Source organism: Sus scrofa, chromosome 5 (assembly GCF_000003025.6).
Source record: "Sus scrofa isolate TJ Tabasco breed Duroc chromosome 5, Sscrofa11.1, whole genome shotgun sequence".
Taxonomy (NCBI): Eukaryota; Metazoa; Chordata; class Mammalia; order Artiodactyla; family Suidae; genus Sus; species Sus scrofa.
In genome coordinates this window covers 17,953,112-17,979,622 of record NC_010447.5, presented here as the reverse complement: position 1 = coordinate 17,979,622, position 26,511 = coordinate 17,953,112, and the positions used below count along the sequence as shown (strand labels likewise).

The 26,511-nt window shown below is 45.4% G+C and overlaps 1 protein-coding gene across 2 annotated transcripts; it reads left to right on the top strand.

Moving 5' to 3' along the window:
- Window positions 12,539-23,792, top strand: LOC100511079 (keratin, type II cytoskeletal 73). 2 transcript variants are annotated; one of them, XM_021091693.1, is made up of 9 exons: window positions 12,539-13,039; window positions 14,532-14,746; window positions 15,583-15,643; window positions 16,285-16,380; window positions 17,117-17,281; window positions 20,118-20,243; window positions 20,607-20,827; window positions 22,089-22,123; window positions 22,913-23,792. In XM_021091693.1, exons 1-9 carry the CDS (start codon window positions 12,593-12,595, stop codon window positions 23,164-23,166), a joined length of 1,620 nt encoding a protein of 539 aa, XP_020947352.1. In that variant the 5' UTR covers window positions 12,539-12,592; the 3' UTR covers window positions 23,167-23,792. The 2 variants fall into 2 exon arrangements, with proteins under 2 accessions (XP_020947352.1, XP_020947351.1); XM_021091692.1 differs by having other exon boundaries at window positions 12,544-13,039; window positions 22,910-23,780.

Genomic DNA, 26,511 nt, shown 5'->3' with positions numbered 1-26,511 from the left:
CAAAGGGCCAGAGGGTGTGGAGTGGGAGCAGCAGCCTGGAGGATCAGGTCATGAGGGCAACTCTGTTTCTTTTTCTCCTGATTTGCCCCCAAAGCAGTTCTCAGTCCAGTGCCCCAGGGAGTCCAATGATGTTGGATCTGGATGGGGTCTCATCAGTTCCCTGTCGCTCTGTGGCATTTAGAGGAGAGAAGATGGCCAGGGAAAAGGTAGGCATGGTGCTTGGTTTGAGCAAGCCCCAGTACCCTGGGTAGGCAGTATTCATTTGACAGTCATTTATTAAGCACTTTCCATGTGCTAGACTCTGTTCTTGACACTGGTGCAAAAAGGTGGCCAAGACCTTTGTCTACTGTGAAGGCAGCCAAGCGAACATGATCAGAGTACAGTGGTGTCTCCAGCAAGTGCATGTCAGGAGCAAGGGGTCAGGGTAGGAGCCTGAGGGAGACTTCCTTGAAAACTAGCCCTGGAAGCTGGAAGCTGAAAGGTGAGGTCCAGTTAGCCAGGGGAAGGGGCATGTTTTACATAGAGGTGCTATAGCCCCTGTGGCCAGAGCCAAGCCCAGGTAAGAGGTCAATAAATACAGGCTGATAAATGAAAAGGGAGTTGACAGGTGCTTGGCTCTTTGGGTTCTTTTAAGGAAGTGAGGTCTGATGGAACTTGGAGAGAAGAGGTAGGAGAGGTGGGTGGGGCCAGATCACAAGATGAGAGGCTTACTGGGTAGATTGACCAACTTCTTCTATTTTCCTGGGACATTCCTGGTTTTAAAACTGAACGTCATATGTCCTGAGAACCTACTCAGTCCCAGGCAAACTGGGATGGTTGGTTGTCCTGCTGCTGCATTATCTCAAAAGATTTGAACTCCATCTGGCAGTTTAAGCAGTGGGGGTAATACAGGAACAAGGGTGTTCATGCAGCAGAGTGTGCCCGAGCCTCCAGTATCCTTTTTCCACTTCTGCTGTAGAAACAGAAATTGAAGATGAGCACCTGCCACCCACCACCCACCTAAAAGACAACATTTCCAAGCCTTCTTTGCAAATAATTGTGGCTGTGAAATTAAGTTCTGGACAATGGAAGATAAACTGAAATCACATCATGTTCCCAATTGTATCTTTAAAAGGCAGAGCCCCTGAAAGTGGGTGCAGGCTCTGAAAAAACAAAAAAATGCGAGGAACTATAAGCAACTCTACAAGCTCATGCCCTGCCCCAGACCTTTGGAATAAGAATCCTGGAGTTGAGGAAATAGAATCTTTTAAAAAGATTTTAGACTGTAGTGATTAAGTGCATGGGTTCTACCATGGACTGCCTGGCTTTCATTCCTTCCTCCCAGCTGTGTGACTTTATCCAAGTGACTTAACCTTTCTGTGCCTCAGTTTCCTTATCAATACAATGTGTATGTTAATCCTGTCTCCCGGAGAGTGTTATTTTGCGAATTAATGTGCTGGTAACAGTATCTGGCACATAATAAGTGCTCGATAAAACTTGCAAGATGATAACATTTTGCAAGCCTATGGCATATCACAACCAGGATATTCAACATTGATACAGCTAAGATACAGAACATTTCCATTATCACAAGGGTCCCTCATTTTATGCTGTCCTTATACAGACACACCCATTTCCCTCATGTGATTTCCCCCTCCCTTCAAACACTTTACCCCTGGAAACCACTGATCTGTTCTCCATTTCTGTAATTAAGGGATGTTGTATAAATAGAATCATACAGTATGGAACCATCTTTTATTCACCATCACTCTCTGAAGATTCATCCAGGTAGTTGCATGTATCAATTGTTTGTTGCTTCTCATTGCTGAAGAGTACTCTGTGGTATGGACATACCAGTTTGTCACCCACTGAAGAGCATTTGGGTTGTTTGAATTTTGGGGCTCTATGGATAAAACTACTATAAATATTTGTGTATAGGTTTTTATGTGAAGATGAGAATTTATTCTCTTGGATAAATGCCCTGGTTTGTAATTTCTAGGATGTATGGTAGCTGAATATTCAGTTATTTATTTATTTTTTATTATAATGATTTTTGTTTTTTCCATTATAGCTGGTTTACAGTGTTCTGTCAATTTTCTACTGTATAGCGTGGTGACCCAGTTACACATACATGTATAGATTCATCACAAGTGATTAGACATAGTTCCTAGCGCTATACAGCAGGATCTCATTCCAAACACAATAGTCTGCATCTATTAAGCCCAGACTCCCAGACCATCCCACTCCCTCCCCCTTCCCCTTGGCAACCACAAATCTGTTCTCCAGATCCATGATTTTCTTATTTGTGGAAAGGTTCATTTGTGCAATATATTAGATTCCAGATATGTGATGTCATATGGTATTTATCTTTCTCTTTCTGACTTACTTCACTCAGTATGAGAGTCTCTAGTTCCATCCATGTTGCTGCAAATGACATTATTTCATTCTTTTTTATGGTTGAGTAGTATTCCACTGTATATATACCACATCTTCCTAATCCAATCATCTGCAGATGGACATTTGGGTTGTTTCCATGTCTTGGCTGCAATGTGAACAGTGCTGCAATGTACATTCGGGTGCATGTGTCTTTTTTAAGGAAAGTTTTGTCCAGATATATGCTCAAGAGTGGGATTGCTGGGTCATATGGTAGTTCTATGTATAGTTTTCTAAGGTACCTCCATACTGTTTTCCATAGTGGTTGTATCAGCTTACAGTCCCACCAACAGTGCAGGAGGGTTCCCTTTTCTCCACACCCCCTCTAGCATTTGTTATTTGTGGACTTATTAATGATGGCCATTCTGACTGGTGTGAGGTAGTACCTCACAGTAGTTTTGATTTGCATTTCTCTAATAATCAGTGGTGTTGAGAATATTTTCATGTGCTTGTTGGCCATCTGTATATCTTTTTTGGAGAAATGTCTATTCAAGTCTTTTGCCCATTTTTCCATTGGGTTGTTGGCTTTTTTGCTGTTGAGTTGAATGAGTTGCTTGTATATTTTAGAGATTAAGCACTTGTCAGTTGCATCATTTGACACTCTTTTCTCCCATTCTGTAAGTTGTCTTTTTGTTTTCTTTTTGGTTTCCTTTGCTGTGCAAAATCTTGTCAGTTTGATTAGGTCCCATTGGTTTATTTTTGCTTTTATTTCTGTTGCTTTGGGAGACAGACCTGAGAAAACATTTGTAAGGTTGATGTCAGAGAATGTTTTGCCCATGTTCTCTTCCAGGAGTTTGATGGTATCTTGTCTTATATTTAAGCCTTTAAGCCATTTTGAGTTTATTTTTATGCATAGTATGAGGGTGTGTTCTAGTTTCATTCATTTGCATGCAATTGTCTGGGTTTCCCAGCAATACTTTCTGAAAATACTGTCTTTTTCCCATTTTATATTCTTGCCTTCTTTGTCAAAGATTAATTGACCATAGGTGTCTGGGTTTATTTCTGGATTTTCTGTTCTGTTCCATTGGTCTGTATGTCTGTTTTGGTATCAGTACCACACTGTCTTGATGACTGTGGCTTTCTAATATTGCCCGAAGTCTGGGAGAGTTATGCTCCTTCTTGGTTTTTGTTCCTCAGAAAATTGCTTTGGCAATTCTGGGTCTTTTGTTGTTCCATATAAAATTTTGGATTATTTGTTCAAGTTCTATGAAAAATGTCATGGGTAATTTGATAGGGATTGCACTGAATCTGTAGATCACTTTAGGTGATATGGCCATTTTTACAGTATTAATTTTTCTGGCCCAGGAGCATTGGATATCTTTCCATTTCTTTGTATCTTCTTTGATTTCCTTGATTAATGTTTTATAGTTCTCAGCATATAAGTCTTTCACTTCCTTGGTCAGGTTTATTCCCAGATATTTGATTTTTTTGGGGTGCAATTTTAAAAGGTGTTGTATTTTTGTACTTATTTTCTAATATTTCATTGTTAGTATACAGAAATGTGATTGATTTCTGAATGTTAATCTTATATCCTGCTACTTTGCTGAATTTGTTTATCAGTTCAAGTAATTTTTGGACTGAGTCCTTGGGGTTTTCTATATACAGTATCATGTCAGCTGCATACAGTGACAGTTTTACCTCTTCTCTTCCTATTTGGATGCCTCTTATTTCTTTTGTTTATCTGATTGCAATAGCTAGGACTTCTAATACTATGTTGAATAACAGTGGTGAGAGTGGTCATCCTGTCTTGTTCCAGATTTTAGTGGGAATATTCAGGTTTCAAAAAATTGCCAAGCTGTTTCCCAGAGCAGCAGTACCATTTTGCATTCCCACTAGCAATGCATGAGTGATCCAGTTTTGCCAAATCATTGCCAGCCTTTGGTTTTGTCACTAAGTTTTATTCTAGCCATTCTGATAGATGTGTGGTGATATATCGTTGTGCTTTAAATTTACATTTCTTTTAGGACAAATAATGCTGAAACACTTTTCAAGTGCTTAGTTGCCATCTGTGTATCTTAATGAAATGTCTTTCATCTCTTTTGCTCATTTTTAAAATAAGGTTGCTCATTCTTTTGTGGTTGAGTTTTGAAGATTCATTGTATACTCTAGATACTAATCCTTTGCCGGACAAGGGCTTTGCAAATCATTTCTCCCAGTTTCTAGCTTGTCTTTTCTTCTTCTCCTCCTCCTCCTCCTCCTCCTCCCTCCCCCTCCCCTCCTCCTCCTCCCCCTCTTCCTCCTCCTCCTCCTCCTTCTTCTTCTTCTCCTTCTCCTTATCCTTTTTTTTGGTCTTTTTGTCTTTTCTGGGGCTGCGCCCGCAGCATATGGAGGTTCCCAGGCCAGGGATCTAATCAGAGCTATAACCACTGGCCTACCCCAGAGCCACAGTAACATCAGATCCGAGCCATGTCTGTGACCTGCACTGCAGCTCACGGCAATGCCAGATCCTCAACCCACTGAGCAAGGCCTGGGATCTAACCTGCAACCTCATGGTTCCTAGTCAGATACGTTAACCACTGAACTACGACAAGAACTCCCTCTTTTTACCTTCTTAACAGGATATTTTGCAGAGCAAATTTTAAATTTTGGTGAAGTTTCTACTTATTTTCCTTTTTATGGATCCCGCTTAATCAAAGAACCCTTTTAGGTTTATATTTTAAGTCTGTGATCCATTATGAGTTAATTTTTATATGAAGTGTGACATTTAGGTTGAGGGTTTTGTGTGCTTGATTGCTTTTTGGCTTAGGGATATGCAGTTGCTCCTTTGTTGGAAAGACTGTCTTTGCTCCATTGTGTTACTTTTGACCCTGTGTCAAAAATTGGTGGGCATGGAGTTCCCATTGTGGCTCAGTAGAAACAAACCTGTCTAGTATCCATAAGGACTTGGGTTCGATTCCTGGCCTCACTCAGTGGGTTGAGGATCCAGTGCTGCTGTGGTATAGGTCACAGACACGGCTCAGATCCTGTGTTGCTGTGGCTGTGGTGTAGGCTGGCAGCTATAGTTCTGATTTGACTCCTAGACTGGGAGCTTCCATATGCATGGGTATGGCCCTAAAAAGCAGAAAAAAACAAAACAAAACAAAACCTGGGGGTCTATTTATCTATTTTTTTTTTCATGTGTTGCTTGTGCTTTTGATATCTGTTATGGGTTGAATTTTGTCCTCTAAAAAAGATATGTGGAAGTCTTAACACACAATGCTTCCCAAATGTGACCTTATTTGGAAATAATGTTTTAAAAAAATTTTCCTTGAGACTTCTTTTTTGACCCATGGATTATTTAGAAGTATATTGTTTAGTTTCCAAGTGTTTGGAGAAATCCTGTTTTTTTTTTTTTAAATAAAAAAATTTTTTGACTTTCAGTTGTATTTATTGTGGTCAGAGAATACACTCTGTTTGATTTAAATTCTCAATTGCTGAGGTTATAGCCTATCTTGATATATGTTCTCTGAAGACTAAAGTGTACATATTCTGCTTTTGTGGGGTACAGTATTGAAAAGGTTTTTAAATTAGAGTATCATTGATTTACAGTGTTGTATCAGTTTCTGCTGTATTGCATAGTGACCCACTCATATATATATATATGTGTATGTGTGTATATATATGTATGTATATATATGTGTATATGTATGTATGTATATATATATATAAATATACACATTCTTTTTCTCATACAGTGTTTTATAAATGTCACCTAGGTCTGTTGGTTGATAGTGTTGGTGAGTTATTTTATATTCTTTTTTTCTTTTTTTTTTTTTTTTTGTCTTTTTGTTATTGTTGTTGTTGCTGCTATTTCTTGGGCCGCTCCCGCAGCATATGGAGGTTCCCAGGCTAGGGGTTGAATCGGAGCTGTAGCCACCGGCCTACGCCAGAGGCACAGCAACGCAGGATCCGAGCCGCATCTGCAACCTACACCACAGCTCACGGCAACGCCGGATCGTTAACCCACTGAGCAAGGCCAGGGATCGAACCCGCAACCTCATGGTTCCTAGTCGGATTCGTTAACCACTGTGCCACGACGGGAACTCCTATTTTATATTCTTGATCATTTCCTCCCTACTTGTTCATTAATTGTTGAGAGGGGAACATTGAAATCTCTAACTTTAAAAATGCCTTTTAAAATCTATTTCTTCTTTCAGTTCTCTCAGTTTTAGCTTTAAATATTTTTGCAGCTATTTTATTTGAAGCATATACATTAGGATGTCTATGTCTTTTTTTTTCTTCTTCTATTTAGGGTGGCACCTACAGCATATGGAAGTTCCCAGGCTAGAAGTCGAATTGGAGCTGCAGCGGCCGGCCTGTTCCACCACCACAGCAATGTCAGTTCTGAGTTGCATCTGTAACCCATGCCACAGCTTGCAGCAATGCTGGATCCTTAACCCACTGAGTGAGGCCAGGGGTTGAACCTGCATCTTACAGACACTATGTCTGGTTCTTAACTCGCTGAACCACAATGGGAACTCCAGGATTTCTATGTCTTTTTGATGGATTGGGCCTTTTATACTATATAATGTTTCTTCTTGTGTTATAATATTCTTTGCTCTGAAGTTTATTTTATATGATGTCAATATAGCCACTCCTATTATGATATTTTCATGATGCATCATTTCCCATTCTTTTACATTCACCTTGCATATATCATTATATATTTGAGGTAAGTTTTTTGCAGACAGCACATAGTTGGCTCATGTTTTTAAACCCACTCTATTTCTGTTTTTTAACTGGTGTAGTTAGACTATTCATATTTAATGTCATTATTGATATGCTAAAGCTTACATTTATCATTTATTTTGTATTTTCTATTTGTTCTCTCTTTTCCATTTTCCCTTCCCTGACTTCCTGTAGGTTACTTGAACATTTCTGAGAACAAATTTTGATTTATATATAATGCTTTTGAGTAAATGCCTTTATACAACATTTTTATTGGTTGCATTATATTATATATATCACTTATGACAGTCTATTGTTGCCATCATTTTACCAGTTCAAGTAAAGAAACTTTAACTCTCTTTGTATCCATTTACATTCTCTCATTTATAATATAATTTCTTAAATATTTTCCCTGAATACATTTGGAATTACTCAGATAGTGTCATAATTTTTGCTTCAATAAATAGACATAATTTAAAAAAATCAAGAGAAGGAAGTCTATTGTATTTACTCATATTTTTTTATTGCCATGTTCTTTCCTCCTTCCTGGTATTCCAAGGTTTCTTCTTTTATGATTTTCTTGATGTGTAGAGAACTCCCTTTATTAATTCTTTTAAGGTAGCTTTGCTGGCAACAAATTCCATTAGCTTTCCTTCATCTAAGAATGTTTTGATTTCCCCTTCATTCCTAAAAGATATTTTTTTCTGGGTATAGGAAACTTCACTGACAGTTCTTGCTTTCAGCATTTGAAAAATATGGTGCCGCTCCCTCCTAGCCTCCATGGTTTCTGATGAGCCTGCTCTCCTTGTAGTTTTCCTTACAGGTAAAGTGTTGTTTCTCTTTTGCCACTTTCATGATTTTTCTTGTCCTTAGTTTTCATATTCTGGCTATGTTTTGGTGTGGATTTTTTTTATTTATCTTGTTTGAATTTGCTGAGCTTCATAAATCTATAGGTTTATGACTTTTGCCAAATTTGAGAAATTTTAATCCTACTTCTTGAAGTGCTTTTCCAGCCAGTCCTCTTTTTTTTTTTCTCTCCGGAAACTCCAATAGTACAAATATTTTATTATAGTCCCACAGGTCCCTAAAGCTCAGTTAATTTCCTTCTTTCTTCCTTTCTGGCCTTTCTTTCTTTCCTTCCTTCCTTCCTTCCTTCCTTCCTTCCTTCCTTCTTTCCTTCCTTCCTTCTCTCTCTTCCCTTCCTTCCTTCCTTCCTTCCCTCCTTCCTTCCTTCTTTCTTTTTCTTCAGTCCATTGTTTTCTCTGGGTGTTCAGGTAGGGTAATTTCTGTTGTTCTGTCTTCCGGTTTTCCAGGTCACAGATTGTCTCCTTGACATTTTATTCTGCTGTTAAGGTCATTCTTTGAGTTTTTTATTTTGGTTATTGTATTTATCAATTCTAAAACTTCTTGGTTCTTATTGATATCTTTTATTTCTTTGTTGAGATTTCTATTTTTTCATCTGTTTGGCATGTTCTTAATTGTTATTGAAGCATTTTTATGATGACTTTAAAATCTTTGTCAACAATTCTCTTTGTCACCTCAGTGTTGGCATCTATTGAGTATCTTTTTCTCATTCAGTTTGAGATCATCCTTGTTCTTGATATGACAAGAGAATTCTAATCAAAACTTGGGGCATCTTGGATCTTATTTTAGCTGCCTTCTTGTGACATTGCCCTAGCAAGGGAAAGGCATGGGTGTCACCCTTTCATTGCCAGGTGGGGGGGGGTGAAGTCTAGGCTCCCCACCCAGTGTCTACTGACACTGGATGGATCTGAGACTTATTCCTATCTGGTTGAAAGTCCAAGATCCTACCTTGGCATTCACTGACATAATTCAGTTTCCTGGAGAAGGAGGCAGTTGGGGTGCCTTATAGCCTGATGGGTACAGACTCTAGGATTCTTGCTGTGCTTTAGCTGGAGTGGCGGTGGTGGTGATGAGGTGGCTGCATTGTTTTCTGTGCTGTCTGATTGGTGTAGAGTGGTAATATCTATACATTTTCTGTCTTGCTTGGCTGCCCCATTCCTGGAGCTTTGGCTAGAGAGGTTAGACTTTTCTTAGGGCTTTAAGAGAAATCTGTGCCCTTTTCTTCTAGGTTGCCACTTTCTTCTGCTCCAAGTCTGGAATATAGGAAACACATAGAAAACCCAGAGAACTCACCACTGTATCGTTCCTTGGCTCCTAAGGGCCCTAAGGATGTATCTTCTTCTATCTTTAAGAGTCTTTCTATATTTATTTTATATATAACGTCCAGGTTTCTAGTTGTAGTAAGTAGAAGAATGGTGTTCACACAATTTTTCCTGCTGGAATAGTGTCAGAAAAAAGTGTATCTACTCCATCTTCCTGGATGAGAAACACTAATGATTTAATTGCACATGGGGGTGATGGGGGAGGGTTTTCCACCTCCTTTGTGCTGACTCATCAGAAATACCTGCCCTAGAGGCCTGGGCAAAGGCCAGCGGCAGCATTGCCCTGCTGTGGGAAGTGGGGCTGACTTAGTAATTGGGTAAAGATCAGATAAGGATTCAGCTAGCATTTAGCTTAGCTTACCTGGTGAGGACAGTGGCAGGATTTGAGATGTAAGGGGCTCACTATTTGAAAACCTACTTAGTGTCCATAGACAGATGAATGGATTAAGACAATGTGGTACATATAAACAATAGAGTATTACTCAGCCATAAAAAGACACAGTGCCATTAAAAGGCACTGTGTGTGGATGAGTGTGAGCACTATTCACAATAGCCAAGACACGGAAACAACCCAAATGTCCATCAACAGATGGATGGATTAAGAAGTGGTATATATGTACAATGGAATACTACTCAGCCATAAAAAAGAACAAAATAATGCCATTTGCAGCAACATGGATGGAGCTAGAGACTCCCATACTGAGTGAAGTAAGCCAGAAAGAAAAAGACAAATACTATATGATATCACTTATTTGTGGAATCTAAAATGTGAAACAAATGATCCTAGCTAAAACAAATAAACAAACAAACAAAAAACAGAAGGAGAGCATGACCAAGAAGATCAGACTTGGGGTTATAGGGGGCTGGGGGTAAGGGGAGAGAGTGGGAGAGATGGGCATTTTGGGGGTTTGGGGAGATGCAAACTGTTGTGTCTTGAATGGATAGGCAATGGGATCCTACTGTACAGCACAGGGAAATGTGTGTGATTGGGTCACTTTGTTGTACAACAGAACTTGGTGAAACATTGTAAATCAACTACTCTTTACTTTTTTAATAATAAAAAAAGAAAAAATAAAGCGATGAAGGAGGAAAAATGAATAAATAAATAACTACGTTTTTTAAAAAAGAGAAAACCTACTTAGGATAGATTTACAGACAGGTGCTAAGGATCCTGTTCTTAGGAGGAATGATTTGAAGGGTCACCAAAGAGACTTTTTGCCTCCTCCATGACCTCCTGAGAATCCTTTACCCCTGGTTCTGGACTGTAAGTAAAGAGGACTGGAGGGAGGATGGGATCTGGGTCTTCTCCTCAGGAGACTTTGTGGCTGTTTGGGAGGATTGGCACACACCTGGAGTACAGGTAGAGACATGGAATTAGAGCAGGCAATCAGTACAGTTGGGGGAGGCTGGCCAGAGAGGAGTGGCTAGACTGGGATGATCAGAGAAGGTTTGAGCTGCCTCTGCAGCTTCCCAAGGAATAAAGGCCAGGACTGGGGAGGGGAATCAAAGGCCTTGTAGGAGGAAGGGCTGGCTTCTCATCAACACTCACACACTGCAACTGCAGAGTTGGCGTTCTGAGTGTAAACACTTGCTTTCAGCCCTTAGGGAGTGAGCTCAAGGCTCATGACAGCAGTTTGTTGCTTTGCTGAGACATGGGTCTGAATCACGTTCATTCTGATGCTGATGTGGGTGGGGAAAGGAGCCAATTAGGGAGTGATCCTGACTGGGACTCTCAGCATCCTTGTCACAGTACAGCCTTGCTTCACTCGTTGTGTCTTATGAAGAAACTGCAAAGGGACGAAACTTTGCATCTAGTGAAAAAAGACTGAAAAGATTAACCGGTACCGTTGTTGGAAATGAAACTGAGGTCATCTAAGAAAAGGATTATTCTTAGAAAATTGCTGTTTTGAATTAAAAAAGAAGAGCAGGTTGAATTTGGCTGTTGGTTGATACAACAGAAGTAGAAGCATCATACTGTTATAATACAGAATGCAGAATAAGGCCATAATCTCTGCACAGCAATGGAGAAGGGGGACTGGTAAACTCTTCATTCAAGTGCTTGGCTAGTGAAATGATTGCATTTTTATGAAGGAAATTTTATACTGTGAATGCATCTGAGACTTGGGAATTGTGAAACTCCTGGGTCACATACCTTGATAATGTAAGGGTCTACTAAAATTCTAGTGTCTGCCTCCTCATCCAGAATTATGAATTAGGCTTTTGTATTATTAATTTATGAACCCAAACCCTAGTATAGGACCTGTGACAGGGTCAGCCCTCCACAGAAGTGTGTTAAATGAACAGAGGGATGAATGAACAAGTACATGAATGGTTATCTGTCTGGCTGGGCAAACAAATAAGATCTGTAAAGCTCTGAATGTGGGGTCAGAAGACCAGCCAAAGAAATCCTCAAGGCTGGGGACTTCCTTTTGTTGGGTGTTTACATCCTCTGGGACTCATTATATGAAAGGCACATGAAATGTTTGCTGTCCTCAACTACCTGGGCCTTTGTTTTACCATTTGTGAAAGGTGGATCCTCACAGCTTCTCTCAGGGTCAAGTGGATTAAGTGAGCTTCTATGTGTGAGGAGCTATTTTAAGCACTGCACCAGCATCAGTCATTGTGAGTGGTGATAATGCCATTATTTCAAGGTCAAGGGTGGGGGAGATGGGAGGGTACAGGGACACAGTCCGTGTGTGCAGGAGAAGGTGTCCAGTGCAGTGTGGCTGGCACAGATAAACAGGAGGGCACAGCAGGGCCTACAGCCAGAGGGTTGGGTCTGGATTCCTAGTGAGCTCTTCTCCCAGGGCCCTGGTTGGCCATGAGAACTGTCCAGAGGAACCCTGGGAAGCCACGCCATGGAGTCCCTTCCTAACCACATAAAAGAAGCTCAGCCAGGGTCCCTGAAGCAGCCATCTGATGCTGGTACAGTCTTGAGATCTCTCACGGATGATGCTGCCAATTAAAAGTCTCCCTTCTACACCCCCGCAGTCTGATCCCCGACCACATGCCCTGGGGAAGGGTAATTGAGGCTGTGACAAACCTCCCAGCCGAGATCTTTCTAGGGATGATTTGGTCAGCCTAATTATCCTATGTTAATTAGATAAGACTCAAATTACAGGACCAAGGCTTGTAGGCCCAACACTTGGGGGATTTTCAAGTTATTCACCCGGTATCTCTGATTTTGCTGGAAGAAAATGATTTCTTGCTCCCAGGCAACTAAGCCCACAAATTAGGGCAATGGCCCCCTCCTGAGCCCTATAAAAGTGGAGCCGGAGACAGCGGCTGATGAGCCACATCTCAGCTCACCAGAGTTAGCATCTCGTTCCATCCCTGGCTTCCCCAGCATGAGTCGCCAATTCACCTACAAGTCAGGAGCTGCTTCCAAGGGGGGCTTCAGCGGCTGTTCAGCTGTGCTCTCAGGGGGAAGCTCATCCTCCTATCGAGCAGGGGGCAAACCGTTCAGCGGGGACTTCGGAAGCCGGAGCCTGTACAACCTGGGGGGCACCCGGAGCATCTCTTTCAACATGGCCAGTAGCAGTGGGCGGGCAGGGAACTACGGGTTAAGCCGAGGCCGAACCAGTGGCTTTGCTGGCAGCATGTTTGGCAGCATGGCCCTGGGGCCCGTGTGTCCACCTGTGTCCCCTACAGGGGGCATCCACCAGGTCACCATCAACAAGAGCCTCCTGGTCCCCCTCAACGTGGAGCTGGACCCTGAGATCCAGAAAGTTCGTGCCCAGGAGTGGGAGCAGATCAAGGCACTGAACAACAAGTTTGCCTCCTTCATCGACAAGGTGGGACTTTCTGGAGAAAGCCAAGGCATGGGTCAGCCTAGAATATCTAGAAAGCCATAAGGGCCTGCTCCTCCTCTCATGGGATCCAGACCAGCTCAAACTCTGGTCGAAAGACAGACTCGTAGCCTATAATACACCCCAAACTGGAAGGCAAGGCAGATGGGGGTGAGTGCACTAGATCAGTGGTTCTCAAAAGTGGTCCCTAAACAAGCACCATCAGCATCACATGGCGTTTGTTAGACATGCATGTTCTCAGGCTCCACCTCATACCTATTGAATCACAAACTCTGGGAGTAGGACCCAGAACCCATGTTTTAACAAGCCCACAGGTGATGCTGATGAGTTTGAGAACTACTGTGGAACAAAGGGGTGGGATGGTTTAGGAAGTAGTGATTTCCTGAGCTTAGGGGAGCAGAGGAAGCTCACCATGGGTGACAATGAGCACCAGTAGTAGTTTGCTGGAAGGAGATGGGGAAAGGCAGATGGGGGAGAGGGAGCAGTCACATGCAGCATGATAGGACTTTTCTGGGGAAAGGAGGGACCTTGGGTTTGTGCAGTGTTTGTTGAATGGGGGGAGAGGGGCTGGCATGCTGTGAAGAGTGCAAGAACTTGGAGGTGACCAAGTAGGTGATGTGGAACCCCCAGACAGTTTTTCTTTTTCATTTTCTTTTTTGCTTTTTAGGGTTGCACCCATGGCATATGGTTGTTCTCAGGCTAGGGATTCAATTGGAGCTGCAGCTGCCACCCTAAACCACAGACACAGCAATGCAGAATCCAAGCCACATCTGACCTACGCCATAGCTCATGGCAATTCCAGATCCTTAATCCCCTGAGCGAGGCCAGGGATCGAACCTGCATCATCATGGATAGTAGCCGGGTTCATAAGCCACTGAGCCACAATGGGAATTCCCACCAGTTTTAAGCAAGGGAATAGTACGATATTCATAGTCTGAAACTTGAGTAGCCTGGTTCTCTCTCTGGGGAAATTTTGGGAGAGCACAGCCAGACAGACATGAAAGCAACATAGGAGGGCCCAAGACCCCAGATCAGCTGGGCACCTGCCTCTGACTGGGCTGGGAGAGGCTGTGACCAAGGAGATGGAGGGTGGTGGAGCACAGACCAGGCCACTAGGCCTGGAGTAGAGGTCCCCAAGAGCATGAAGGTCAGTATGGGCTAGCTTACCTGTCTAAGGACTCCCCCTAGAGAGGCAGCCCAGGCTGAACTTGACACTGGTCCAGGCAAGTTAGGACAAGTGCAGAGGAGAAAGATCTTGACTAGATGGAAAGGAAAGTGGTGAGGCCCCTCTTGATGTTAGTGGCTGCTCCTTGAAGGAGAACCTCAGTCCAACAAAGGGCCTGGGTGGGGAGGGGTGTGAGTGCCTTTTTTTCCTGAGAGATGAGGCTATTTAATGTATGAGAGCACAGCTACTGTCCAGGGAAGGAAACCCTACCACCTCTCGCCATTGGTTGAATGTCTTTTGACTGGGTTCCAGGTGCGGTTCCTGGAGCAGCAGAACCAGGTGCTGGAGACCAAGTGGGAGCTGCTGCAGCAGCTGGACCTGAACAACTGTAAGAACAACCTGGAGCCCATCCTCGAGGGCTACATCAGCACCCTGCAGAAGCAGCTGGAGGTGCTGTCCGGGGACAGGGTGAGGCTGGACTCAGAGCTGAGGAGCACGCGGGACATGGTGGAGGACTACAAGAAGAGGTGAGCAGGACCCTGCACCCGGGTTCACTGCCTCCCGGGATGGGGCTTTCCCTGCAGGCACCGGCCTCAGGGGTGCTGAGCTCAGGTGAGAGTGGCCCATCCTGAGCAGTTCTGCCTGGCCAGGCCAGATGAGTGCCGTCTCTGGGTGATCATGAGGGCTGGGTGGTGAACAGCTAGTCTCCCAGGCAGTGGCTGGGCTGTCTTGGCAGGTGGCTACCTCCTCAGCCCCCTCCCTCCTTCTCCCACTCAAAAGACCCCAAGGGTGCACACCCCACTGGGGTCCTGAGCTCACTCAGTTTGCTTTCAAGTTCCAAGGAGACCTCCCCCCGCCCGATCCCTGGCAGGGCAGGAAGCTGGCATTTCTGTTGAGCTTCCTCTCACTCCCGTCAGGTCCTGGACATCTGGGCCATGCTCCTCCCTCTGTGGAAAGTCTGGCCACCTTCTTGGGACTCATGCTTGGGGATGGGGTGGAGTTATTAGTAAGGGTGTCAGGTGGGGGGGGTGACAAGAATCATGGCTGTGAGGGGCTACAGTGTGTTCCTGGGATTTGGACGCTGAGTGGGAGGAGGAAGAACCTCTTCAGTCTCAAGACTTCACAGGAAATCTTGACCCGAACCATCCAGGCACCTGGCTCTGGAGGGGGTTGCTTCAGACCCTGCCCACAATGCTGGCCAGAGTCCTAGAGAATTGGACAGATTTGCAAAGATGTAGAATAATATCTGTTAAAAGATATATAATATGGGCGTCTCTTATCTCCGTTCATGATGAGAACACACATACACACACAAACACACACTCACGTACACACTTTTCTCATGGTGATGCTTTTTCTGCAGGTATGAGGAGCAAATAAATAAGCGCACGAGTGCCGAGAATGAATTTGTGGTGCTTAAGAAGGTGAGGAGAGAGTGTCCCCTAGTCTCCTACAGAGTGGAATTGGGGGGGGGGTGGACCAGAGGGGAGACTGGGATCTGTGCCCTCTGTGGAAAGGCCTGGAGCCCAAGTGCCAGAAGGAGAAGATGGGAGGATGTGCAGCTTGGGGACACCTTGGGACACCTTGATGTTTATCTAGCACACATCGTTTTGTCCTTCCCCGTGTTCTGTATGAATGGGCAGGAATACAGATGTGGACAGTCACTCCCAGGCCATGTCCATGGTGGCTTGGGGAAAAGCACATGCTTTGAGAGAGGCTGCAGGTCCACCTTCCCTGGCTGCCTGTCTTTGGCTACCCTTGGCTCTGACTGCTCTATGACTGACCATATGGGGTATGGGACCTCACCCATGCCCCCTTTCAGACAGAGAGGCAGTAAAAAAATTCCATCTGTGGATGGGGCATAAGGAGTTTCAGAGACACAAGGATCTTGGCTCAAGGTCTCACACTGAGTCCTGGGTGGGGGTCAGGTTCTTGCCCCCTGGGTCATGACTTCATTCCCTGGGGCAGTTAGCTGCAGTAGTTGGTGTTGGGGGCACCAACTCCTGGGGGAGCCCTGTCTGGGCTCTAAGAAAGGCCACATCAGGAGGTCTCTGGATTCCCTTAGGACGTGGATGCAGCTTACATGAGCAAGGTGGAGCTGCAAGCCAAGGTAGATGCCCTGGACGGAGAAATCAAGTTGTTCAAGTGCCTGTACGAGGGGGTAAGGCTCCCCTAACCACCTTTACCCCTGCTTTGTCTTCTAGAAGGACAGACATATGAATAAACGAGCAGCCGCTTAATCATCAGGAACTTTAAGAGCCTGGGGAATGTCTAGCATTTGGATGCTAGGAGCTTTACAGATCAAAGCAAGAGTGACATCTATCTTGGTGTCCCCAAATGATGTGTGTCATCATTTGTCCTGCTCTCACATCCTTCAGAAAGCCATGGATCCTTAAGGGGTTCTCATTGACCTTCAGCCAGTTTAAATATTCTCATTTCTGTCTATCTTCTCTCTGCTGCTTGGAGTATTTCCTCGAGTCTTAGGTGTGAAAGCCCTAGAGATGGAGGTGGAAAGTTCTCACATCCTTTCTACTGCCTCTGTAACCATCTGATTTCAAGCTTAAGTTTGTTGGCCAAGCATCCATGGGCTCCTGTGTCCTTCTGCTTCTGGTGTGGTGGCAAAGCTGTTTCCGCTTCATCGTCTGTACTCTTGACCTGTCTCAGGTATCAGACACAGGGACTGTTTTCTTCTCAGGTTGCTTCAAACCCATTCAACAGTTTTTAGATGTGGTGTTGGAACCTCTAGGCTGGTAAACTCCATTCTTGGAAGTTTTGGGGACTATAGCTTACGTCTATTGGGGAGGGTCTGGGGGGTTCCCCTGCTAGGGCAGGCTCATCACCTTGGCACCTTCTGCTGCTCACAAAAGGCATTTCACGTTGCTTTGTTTCCACCGCAGGAGATTGCTCAGATCCAGTCCCACATCAGTGACACATCCGTCATCCTCTCCATGGACAACAATCGGAGCCTGGACCTGGACAGCATCATTGCGGAGGTCCAAGCCCAGTACGAGGAGATCGCCCTCAAGAGCAAAGCCGAGGCCGAGGCCCTGTACCAGACCAAGGTGAGGCTGTACAACTCCCCAGAGTCACGTGTTCTGGGCCTCTGGTCCAGTCCCACCTCTCAGCATGGCTGACATGCTTGCTTGGAGCACAGCATTGCCCTGGGCACTGGGGGAAGCCCAAGAGAAGGAGAGGCAGCTCTGTCCTTTGGAACCATGAAGCTATCAGAGGACACATGCAGCTGAGTGCAAATGAATGTGTCAGAATCATCAATGCCGGGAAGACAGAGGTTAGGGAACTAGGACACAATGTCTTTGGAGGTAAAGAGTTTTGGGCTGAGTCTGGGAAGGAGGAAAACATAGGTAGTTAGCACCTCAACTCCCTCATTAATTACAGTAAATTAGGGGGTCTCTTGGGTGTGATCTGAGATCAGGTAACTCCTACTTTCTCATTCAAGTCCAGCTCCAAAGAGAAAGGGGGAGTTTGAGTCCCTTAGATCTTAACTCCTCTAATGGGTTGTGGGTGGGAAAATGAGTCTTTAGATAATTTGGTTTCTTCCATCAAGGTGGCTACTTCCTAATTGTCCTTGCTGTTTTTCAGGCTCCTTCTCAAGGGAAATCCACCCTCTTGAGACCTTATCTTGTCCCTCCCCTTGCCTCCTTGCTACCCTAGGGACAGAAAATTTTGGCCTACAGGGCTGGGAGGAAGGAAAGCTTTCAAGGCCTAGGAGAGAACTCAGGCCAGGACCTCTTAATGAAGGTTCAAACTGAAGTCCCCAGTTCAAAATCCTTCCATGTTATTGCTACAAGCCGGGGTCAGGGATGGCCGTGTGGTCTAACCCCTCCGGAATGTCAGTGACTAGTTCTTAATCCCAGGTTCCTTCTAGAAGAATTAGGCAGGTCTGCACAGACGTGATTTGAGGATTGTTTGCTGCTTGAGGGTATTCACACCTGCCCCTCTTCAGTTAGGGGCAAGTACTCACATAGTCTGAGAAACAGTATCAAGATGGCTTATTATTATTATCATTATTATTCACCTTTTGAAGATGAAGAAGCTGGGGCTCAAAGAGTTTATGTAGCTTGTCAAGTCATTTATCTGGTAAGTGATGGAGCTGCATCTGAATATATATGACTGTCGCTTTCATGGTGTTTAGATGGCAAGTAAGGTGGTGGCTCTGGTTGAGAAGTGTTTATGATAAGGGTTGGAGGCTGAATGGCAAGAGTTTGCTCTCTCATATGCCTCAGGAGGAGACAGCCTAGTATCGGAACCGGGGATTTGGGAGTTCCCATTGTGGCTCGGAGGGCTAAGAACCCAGCTAGTATCCACGAGGATGTGGGTTTGATCCCTGGCCTCACTCAGTGGGTTAAGGATCTGGCATTGCCATGAACTGTGGTGTAGGTTGCAGACTTGGCTCAGATCTGGTGTTGCTGTGGCTATGGTGTAGTCCAGCAGCTGCAGTCTGATTCTACCCCTAGCCTGGGAACTTCCATATGCTGGGGGTGTGGCCCTAAAATGAAAAAAAAAAAAAACAAAACAACAACTGGGGAGTTCATTTCTCTTTCTTGTGTCAGTGGGTAGAGAAAGCTGCATCCTGCAGAGAAGCAGAAGGCCATCTGAACTGGAATAGGATTTATTGTCCCCAGATTAGCACCGAAGATAAAACACAAGAACACAGTGAGAAGCCTTCCCCCCTGCCCCAACACCTTATGCGGGCTTGGCACCTTTAAGAAGAACCCTGAATCTAGGGCTATGCTGGGGCCAGAGAAGATGACTCTTATCTCAGTGGAAAGGCCAAACACCCAGAGACAGACAGGCAGTGCACAGCCACCAGAGTTCTGAATGTCACATGTCTTTTGGTATTCCCTTTAAGCCAAATTCTGGGGTAGAAATGGAGTACTCTGTTGACTACTCAATGGATAACATCAAAGGCAAAAATAATCCCAAACTAGTAGTAGATGACACAAAATTTATGACTAGTAGTATTGGGGTATAGCAAAATCTACCCCAACCATACACACAGGTGTGCACATGCATGTGCACGCACACACACGCACACACACACACACACAGACACACACACACACCATATGCCTCTAGGCCCAGCAAGATTTCCAGTATCCTGGGGCCCAGCTGAACTATGAAGGGAAGTCAGAGAAAATAGAGATGGGCAGCTCATCAGCTCCCTCTTTGGTTCATTCATTCATTCATTCATCAGACCTCTTTTCTAGCCAGACCCTGTGCTAGATACTGGGAATTTAGAAATAAAATGAAAGGTCCCATCATCCCATCATTCAGAACCTGATGGGAAAGGCATAGAAATGTGTGATCACAGTATAGTGTGATAAGTGGTGTGCCAGGGGCTATGGGCACAGAAGTACACCCAACCAGGGGATCAGGGAAGGCTTCCTGGAGGAGGGAAAGTTTTCCAGCTGGAGGGAGAAGTTCATGCACAGATTCAGAGACTTGAGAGCTCATGGGCCAATTATGGAACCTGGAAGTGTTGGGTACAGGTGGAGAGCCACTTAGTTGATGGGCAGGGTTAGTGAGAAATGAGTCTGGAGAGCCTGGTGGATGCCCAATCTCAAAGCACCTTGGTGCCAAGCTAAGAGTTAGAACTGGGCCTTGACTTTGAAAAGCTATGGGCAGAGGAGTTTCATAATCGCAGTTGTGTTGTGCTCTGGTGTGGACAATATGGGACTTTCAACTGTCCTTACGGCCACATCTAATCATCAGTGAGATCAACTGTGCTTAAGGTGAATAAATCAGTCCAATGAGCAGATGGTTGAGTGGGAGGCTGGTGAAGTTGGGACCCCTGCTCACCTCTGCCATACTCCCCAGGCAAAAAGGCACAGTCTGCCAGGCTGAGCTTGGGTCCCTGCTTTGGCCCCTCTCCCTTAGTTCCAAGAGCTCCAGCTGGCAGCCGGCCAGCATGGGGATGACCTCAAACACACCAAGAACGAGATCTCAGAGCTGACCCGGCTCATCCAAAGGCTGCACTCGGAGATCGAGAGTGTGAAGAAGCAGGTGAAGAGGGTTTGGGGTTTCCTGGCTCATCCCCAAGGGAGGGGTGAACTTTCAATCACATACTCCCTCATTCTCCTTCTCCTTCTCTGGGTCCTCCATCTCAGAACCCCCTCCTCAAAGGGAACCCCTGCTCTGATCCCCTACACTTAGCACCCACCTGAATTTTGCAACAATTGAAAGGGTCTTTTCAGAAAGAGAAGGGGCTGAGAATAAAAAGCTCCTAGTCCCAGGGTATCAGGACTCCTTGGCCATGTATGCGGCTTTGCTCTAGGAAGTGGGGCAGGATAGAGAGTACTTGGGGAACTGAAATGAGGCCCAGGGTGCCTTAGAACTCAAGGAGAGATGCTACCTCCTGGCCCTCAGTGCTCCAATCTGGAGACGGCCATTGCTGATGCCGAACAGCGGGGAGACAACGCTCTGAAGGATGCCCGGGCCAAGCTGGACGAGCTGGAGGGTGCCCTGCACCAGGCCAAGGAGGAGCTGGCCCGGATGCTGCGCGAGTACCAGGAGCTCATGAGCACAAAGCTGGCCCTGGACATCGAGATCGCCACCTACCGCAAGCTGCTGGAGGGCGAGGAGTGCCGGTGGGTGATGCGAAGTGTTTTAGAATGTTAGGGTGGGAAGGACTTTGGGCATCTTTTGGCTCAGTTTCCCAGGTGTGTGGGACAGGCTACTGGAGGAGTTGGACATACTTTTTAGGTCACCTATAAACACAGCCTTAAACAGCATCCATAGGATAATAAACAAGATGGTGAGTTCCTTCATGGTTCTCCTTCTAGTCTTCAGACTATGACAGGGAGACAGTCTCAGCATGGTGCTCTTGTGTGTCTATCATCACCCTGACACCTGTAAATATACTTATTAGTAAAGAGATCATAGATCGCAGGTTCAGAATCTCTGGGAAGACAGCGATATCTAGCCAAAAAATTAAAAAAAAATTGTTTTATTGGAGAGCACATTGTGGCTCAGTGGGTAAAGAACCCGACTAGTATCCATGAGGACGCAGGTTCGATCCCTGGCCTCAGTCAGTGGGTTAAGGATCTGGTGTTGTCACATGCTGCAGCATAGGTCGCAGATATGGCTCAGATCTGGCCTTGCTGTGGCTGTGGCATAGGCCAGCACTGCAGCTCCAGTTCGACTCAAAGTCTGGGAACTTCCATGTGCTGCTGGTGTGCCCCTAAAAATATAAAAAAAGTTGTATGCTTTCTTTTCATTATATTTATTTTTACTTCTACTGTTTTGTTCTTTTTTGGCCCAGCAATTCTGGTTTTCTATTTACCCTGGTGATATAAAGAGAAATGTGGTTTTGTTATAAAGGGCAGAGTCCATGAAAAATACTAAATATACAACAGTAGGAGTTGTACATGGTCATAGCAACAGTAGGAAGGGTGGTACATGAAGCACTGACATTTGAAAAACTCGGTTCTAACCCAGCACCATTTTTATAAAGGAGATCCAGAGAGAAGTTATTGGTCCTAAAATCATTCATTAGTTTCATAGTGGCAACTCCTGATGCCAGTATTTCCACACATGTATTTGCTCAGGCAGTAGCCTCATAGAAATAAAGTGGGCCAAAGAGAAGCACAACAGCAGGGCCCTCCCCCCGGGAGGTGGTGTTGCTACTGGGGGCTCCCGGGTTGCAAGTTCGAATGTCTCCAAAGGGGTAAGAGCAGAATGAGGAGGGAGAGAGAGGTGCTGAAGGTCAAACAGGTGCAGTTAATGCCACCTGGCCAGCTGGAGGGCTTGCGGAGGCTGAGTTTAGTCCAGCCGATGGTTTTAGGCTGGGGTGTGGGTAACTCCGATGCCACATGATAGAGACTTACCTGTGCCTGTCTCCCCGTGCAGGATGTCTGGAGAATTCACCAATTCTGTGAGCATATGTGAGTATGTCATGCCCCTGAAGGAATATTTTTAGTCCGTTAATGAATACCAAATAAGTGGTCCCCTACCACTGGGACCCCCATGGAACAGCCTGGGTTCTCTCTGCCTGGTGGACCACCATTGTCCTAAACGTCTTTTTTGCTCCCTGCTGCCTCTTCCTCTGTGGAGTCAGCTCCTCATCACATCCTGACATTTCACACTGGCCCCTCCCCAAAAAGCTCACCCACACTGGGATGAGACGCTCAGCCCCACCCTCCTTCTGCCACCCCCTCCACTCTGGCTTTCCTGCATGACAAGTGAACAGGGAGGGGGGCACTTCCTCACTCATAGAGACCCGGGCACAGACTCGCCATGCACAACCAGTTTCAATGCTGCTCCACAGGGTTCAGTCTGGTCTCCTGAGATAAGCTGGCAAGAACTCTCCTGAATCAAGTCATCAGGAGCTTCTTTGAAAAAAATTAAGAATGTTTTAAGTTAAATGCAAGACTTGTTGGTTTACATGATGCTTGGGCATCAGCTGTTCTTTGGGAGAAGCCCGTGATACTCCTGTTTGTTCAAACAATGAGATGGCTCTGGGTTTGTGGGTCCTTTGGGATCTGGGCTGTTTCTCCTGGTGCTAGAGCAGCTCAGGAATTGAACATGTGTCACTAAACTCAAGTCCACGGTTGCTGTGGAGGGTTTGTTTAAGAGTGAGACATTTAAACTAGTTGGGGCAGGGAGGTTGGAGGGGGCTTTGGGTCAGCCCTGTCCTGGGATTTACCGTCCCCCCACCCTGTCCCCCACAGCAGTCATCAGCAGCTCCACAGCTGGGACCGCAGGCTCAGGAGCCAGCTTTGGGTTCAGCGGCACCGGCACCTATGGCTACCGACCCAGCTCCGTTGGTAGGGGCTACAGCATCCTGTCTGGGGGCTGTGTCACTGGCAGCGGGAACTGCAGCCCCCGAGGAGAGTCCAAAACTAGGCTGGGAAGTGCAAGTGAGTTCAACTTCCCACCTGGGAAGACCCCAGCTGTGAGCCTACCCACCAAGAAAACCACACGATAACGTGAAGGACAGCCGTTCAGACGCCTTGCTCTGGTTTCTCATGGACTCTCCCTCCAAGAAATTCTTCTGTCGCGTTGTCATCATCTCCTTTTTGCTTTGCTTTGCCACTGACATCTCCTTTCTTATAACTCTGTGCCTTGGTCTTTCTTAAGAATCAAGGGTTCTAGCACACCCTTCTGCCTTCACACCAAGAGAAGGATATACCTCTTAACCCAGGCTTGCCTTCCTGAAGCACTGCCAAGGAGAAAGACTTGGCCTTTCCTCTGGCCTGCGCACCCCCTTCAGAGGAAGGTTTTCTCTCTAGCCATCCCAGTTCTCCTGCTGTCCCCACCATGCCATGGCCCAGGTAGTTATTTGGCCCAGGTAGTGTGCTCCATGGGTACATGAGATGACAGGTCCACTGACAGACCTGCAAGGACTGTCTCTTGTTAAAGCAACACCAGCTCTGGGGAAACACCAGGTTATTGATTGTCCCTTGCGTAATGACTGCAGACTCTATAGCTGAGAGTACCTCTGACGGCTGGTCCCATCGATGAAAGGATTTGTGCTCACAGCATGTGAGTTCTTGTCCTCCTTCAGGCCTTTCTTCCTACTTCCCTATCTCACCAATAAACTTCTACAACTCACGCAGGCCCAGGTTGCTTCTGTCTCCTAAGGGAATCTCATCTTAGGCCATGTCTCTTCTGTATGTAGAGGTCAATGACCTGGAACCCATGGCATCCCAGGCCCAGTGCCTTCCACAGAGCCCCTAAGAATCCTTTGATGGGACCCCATCATCACCTCCACTGGATTCTGTGTATTTATCTCTGTTTGCCATCCCCAGCTGACACACCAAGTCATGCTTTTCTCGGGCCAATGCCCAGTGGCTGAAAAACCTTTAGGAACATTCAGATTATCAGCAGAGAGAGGAAGTCAACACTTATTAGTCTTGCGATGAGATTTAAAACTGGCCAAGAGGCCACAGAAGGCCAGTTCCAAAAAGCCTCGGACTCAAATTATAGCTGTTCCTTGTTCTCTGGGAAAAAGCCAAAGGAAGAATCTGTTTCAAGAAATGACCCATGTTCTCTCGGTCCTTGGAGAAGTTTCACTGCGTTGATCGTGGATGTGAATGTGTATATACATGTGTATGAGTCGTGTTTAAGCACGGCGCCATGTCTGTTTTACTCCACTCTGCTTCCAAAACACCTGTGCTCAGAGATTTCTCATAGGTCCCCAGGCCATGACCATGCTAGCAGGATGCGACAGGAGGTGAATAGCAAGTGAGAGGCCTGCACACATTCAAACTGGGGCTCACAGGTGCATTTGAACAGGGTCAGTGGGTCCAGACAGGGTCTTAGAGTCAATTCCGTCTCTGCAGCTAAGTGGTGATCATGAGTGAAGCTCTCAACCCTTTTGAGCCTCATTTCTGTAGCTATAAGATAAGCCTACAGAATCAACCCCCAGAAGGTTGTTAGGCTAAAATGAGGCTAAAATGAGACAAAGATGTTCCTGGTACAAAGTTCATGCTTAATAAATGTAAGTGGAGGGAGTTCCCATCATGGCTCAGTGGTTAACGAATCCGACTAGGAACCATGAGGTTGCGGGTTCAATCCCTAGCCTTGTTCAGTGGGTTAAGGATCTGGCGTTGCCATGAGCTGTGGTGTAAGTCGCAGACGCGGCTTGGATCCCACGTTGCTGTGGCTCTGGCTTACACCAGCGGCTACAACTCCGATTAGACCCCTAGCTTTGGAACCTCCATATGCCGTGGAAAGTGGCCCTAGAAGAGGCAAAAAGACAAAAAAAAAAAAAAAAAAAAAAAAAAAAAAGTAAGTGGAAACAAAATCTTGTTCTTAATCTTTGTGGTTCAAAAACTAAATTAGTTCATCGAAAGAGGTGTTAGCTGCTGGCAAAGCAATTCAGAAAACCTGAACTTTAAAGAAACCATCTTATAAATTATATGCAGTTTATTTATGGCCCGATGGAGAACTGGCTGGCGGAATAATTAGCCACAGGGAAGACACTCTTGGATCCAGTAAAGAAACTATTCAAGGAATATTTAGTTATCTATCATGTGCCTGACATGAGTTAGTGTTGGGGATACAGTGAAACGTAAATGGGTCCATGCTGTTAATGGAGACATAACCATGAAAAAACGTAACCGTATCACAGGTGAGATAGTGGCAACACAAGAAATCACAGATGCAGTGGCAGAGGAGAGTGGGCCAGGCTGGAGTGCTGTCACTCACTGTGTGACTTAGGCAAGCTACTTCTGCTCTACGAGCCTCAGTTTCCTCATTTATGAAAAGGGCTTAATAATAGCAGTTTCCTCATAAAGATGTCCTGAGAATTACATTTGATGAACAAATGTAGGAGAGTGATTTAATTTAGTGACTGGCACATAGCACGTCCTAAATAAATGGTCGCCATTAAACCACTGTTAACCATCATCGCTCTTAGTATTGCTAAGATAGACTATTCTTACCAAGAAGCTGAAGTGTGAGAGGAAGCAGAGAAGGTCTAATAGCGATCGAAGGTTATTTGTTGAGTAGGAACAAAGGATGAAGAGTAATGGCTATTAAGAGAGATTTCTACCATCCAACTTCCATGCTTGGCTTCAGATCATTAACCCTGACTGCCTCCATGCAAACCCTGAAATCTCAATGGCCTACTTAACTTAACCCCAAAGAGGTTTATTTTCCACTCCCAGTCCAAGGCAGGTTGGAGCCGCTCTCCTATGTGGTTCTCCCAGTGGATGTCTCAGGAACCTAGGCTCTTGTGTCTTGTAGCCCTGCCATTTGGAACGCACGGTCTCCAAGGTTACTGGGACAGGATAAAAGAGAGATGGAGGAGACATGTGGGCTGCTAACTGCCTTATCCTAGAAACAACATGCTTCAATGCTACTCACACTTAATTGGCCAACATGGCCCCAAGCCCCAACTAAGTCCCAAAGGAAGCCGGGAAAGGAGCTGAGGGCACTTGGTGAGCACTGATGGTCTCTGGCACAGGCTTCCTCAGTGTGGGGACCGACATCAGTCATTGCCAGCATTCCCTCTGCCCTTGAGCAGTGCTGGTGATGCTAGTACATGACCTCCAGCCCAGGCAAACAACTTCCTTTTGGTTTTGACAATGTAACCCGGCATCATGCCATAAATGGGAATAGGCTGCATATTATATTCATTATCCCTAAATCTCTGTCATGTTTTCAAGGAGATATTTTAAGTCTATTCAGATTTGGAAAATTTACTTAATGGTGAAATATGGACAACTTATTCATCTCTTAAAGCAGATTCCCTGAAAACCTGGTTCCTATATTTGGTCAAAAAGAGGGCTTGATGGTCAAGAAAAGATTTTGAAAACACTGAGGT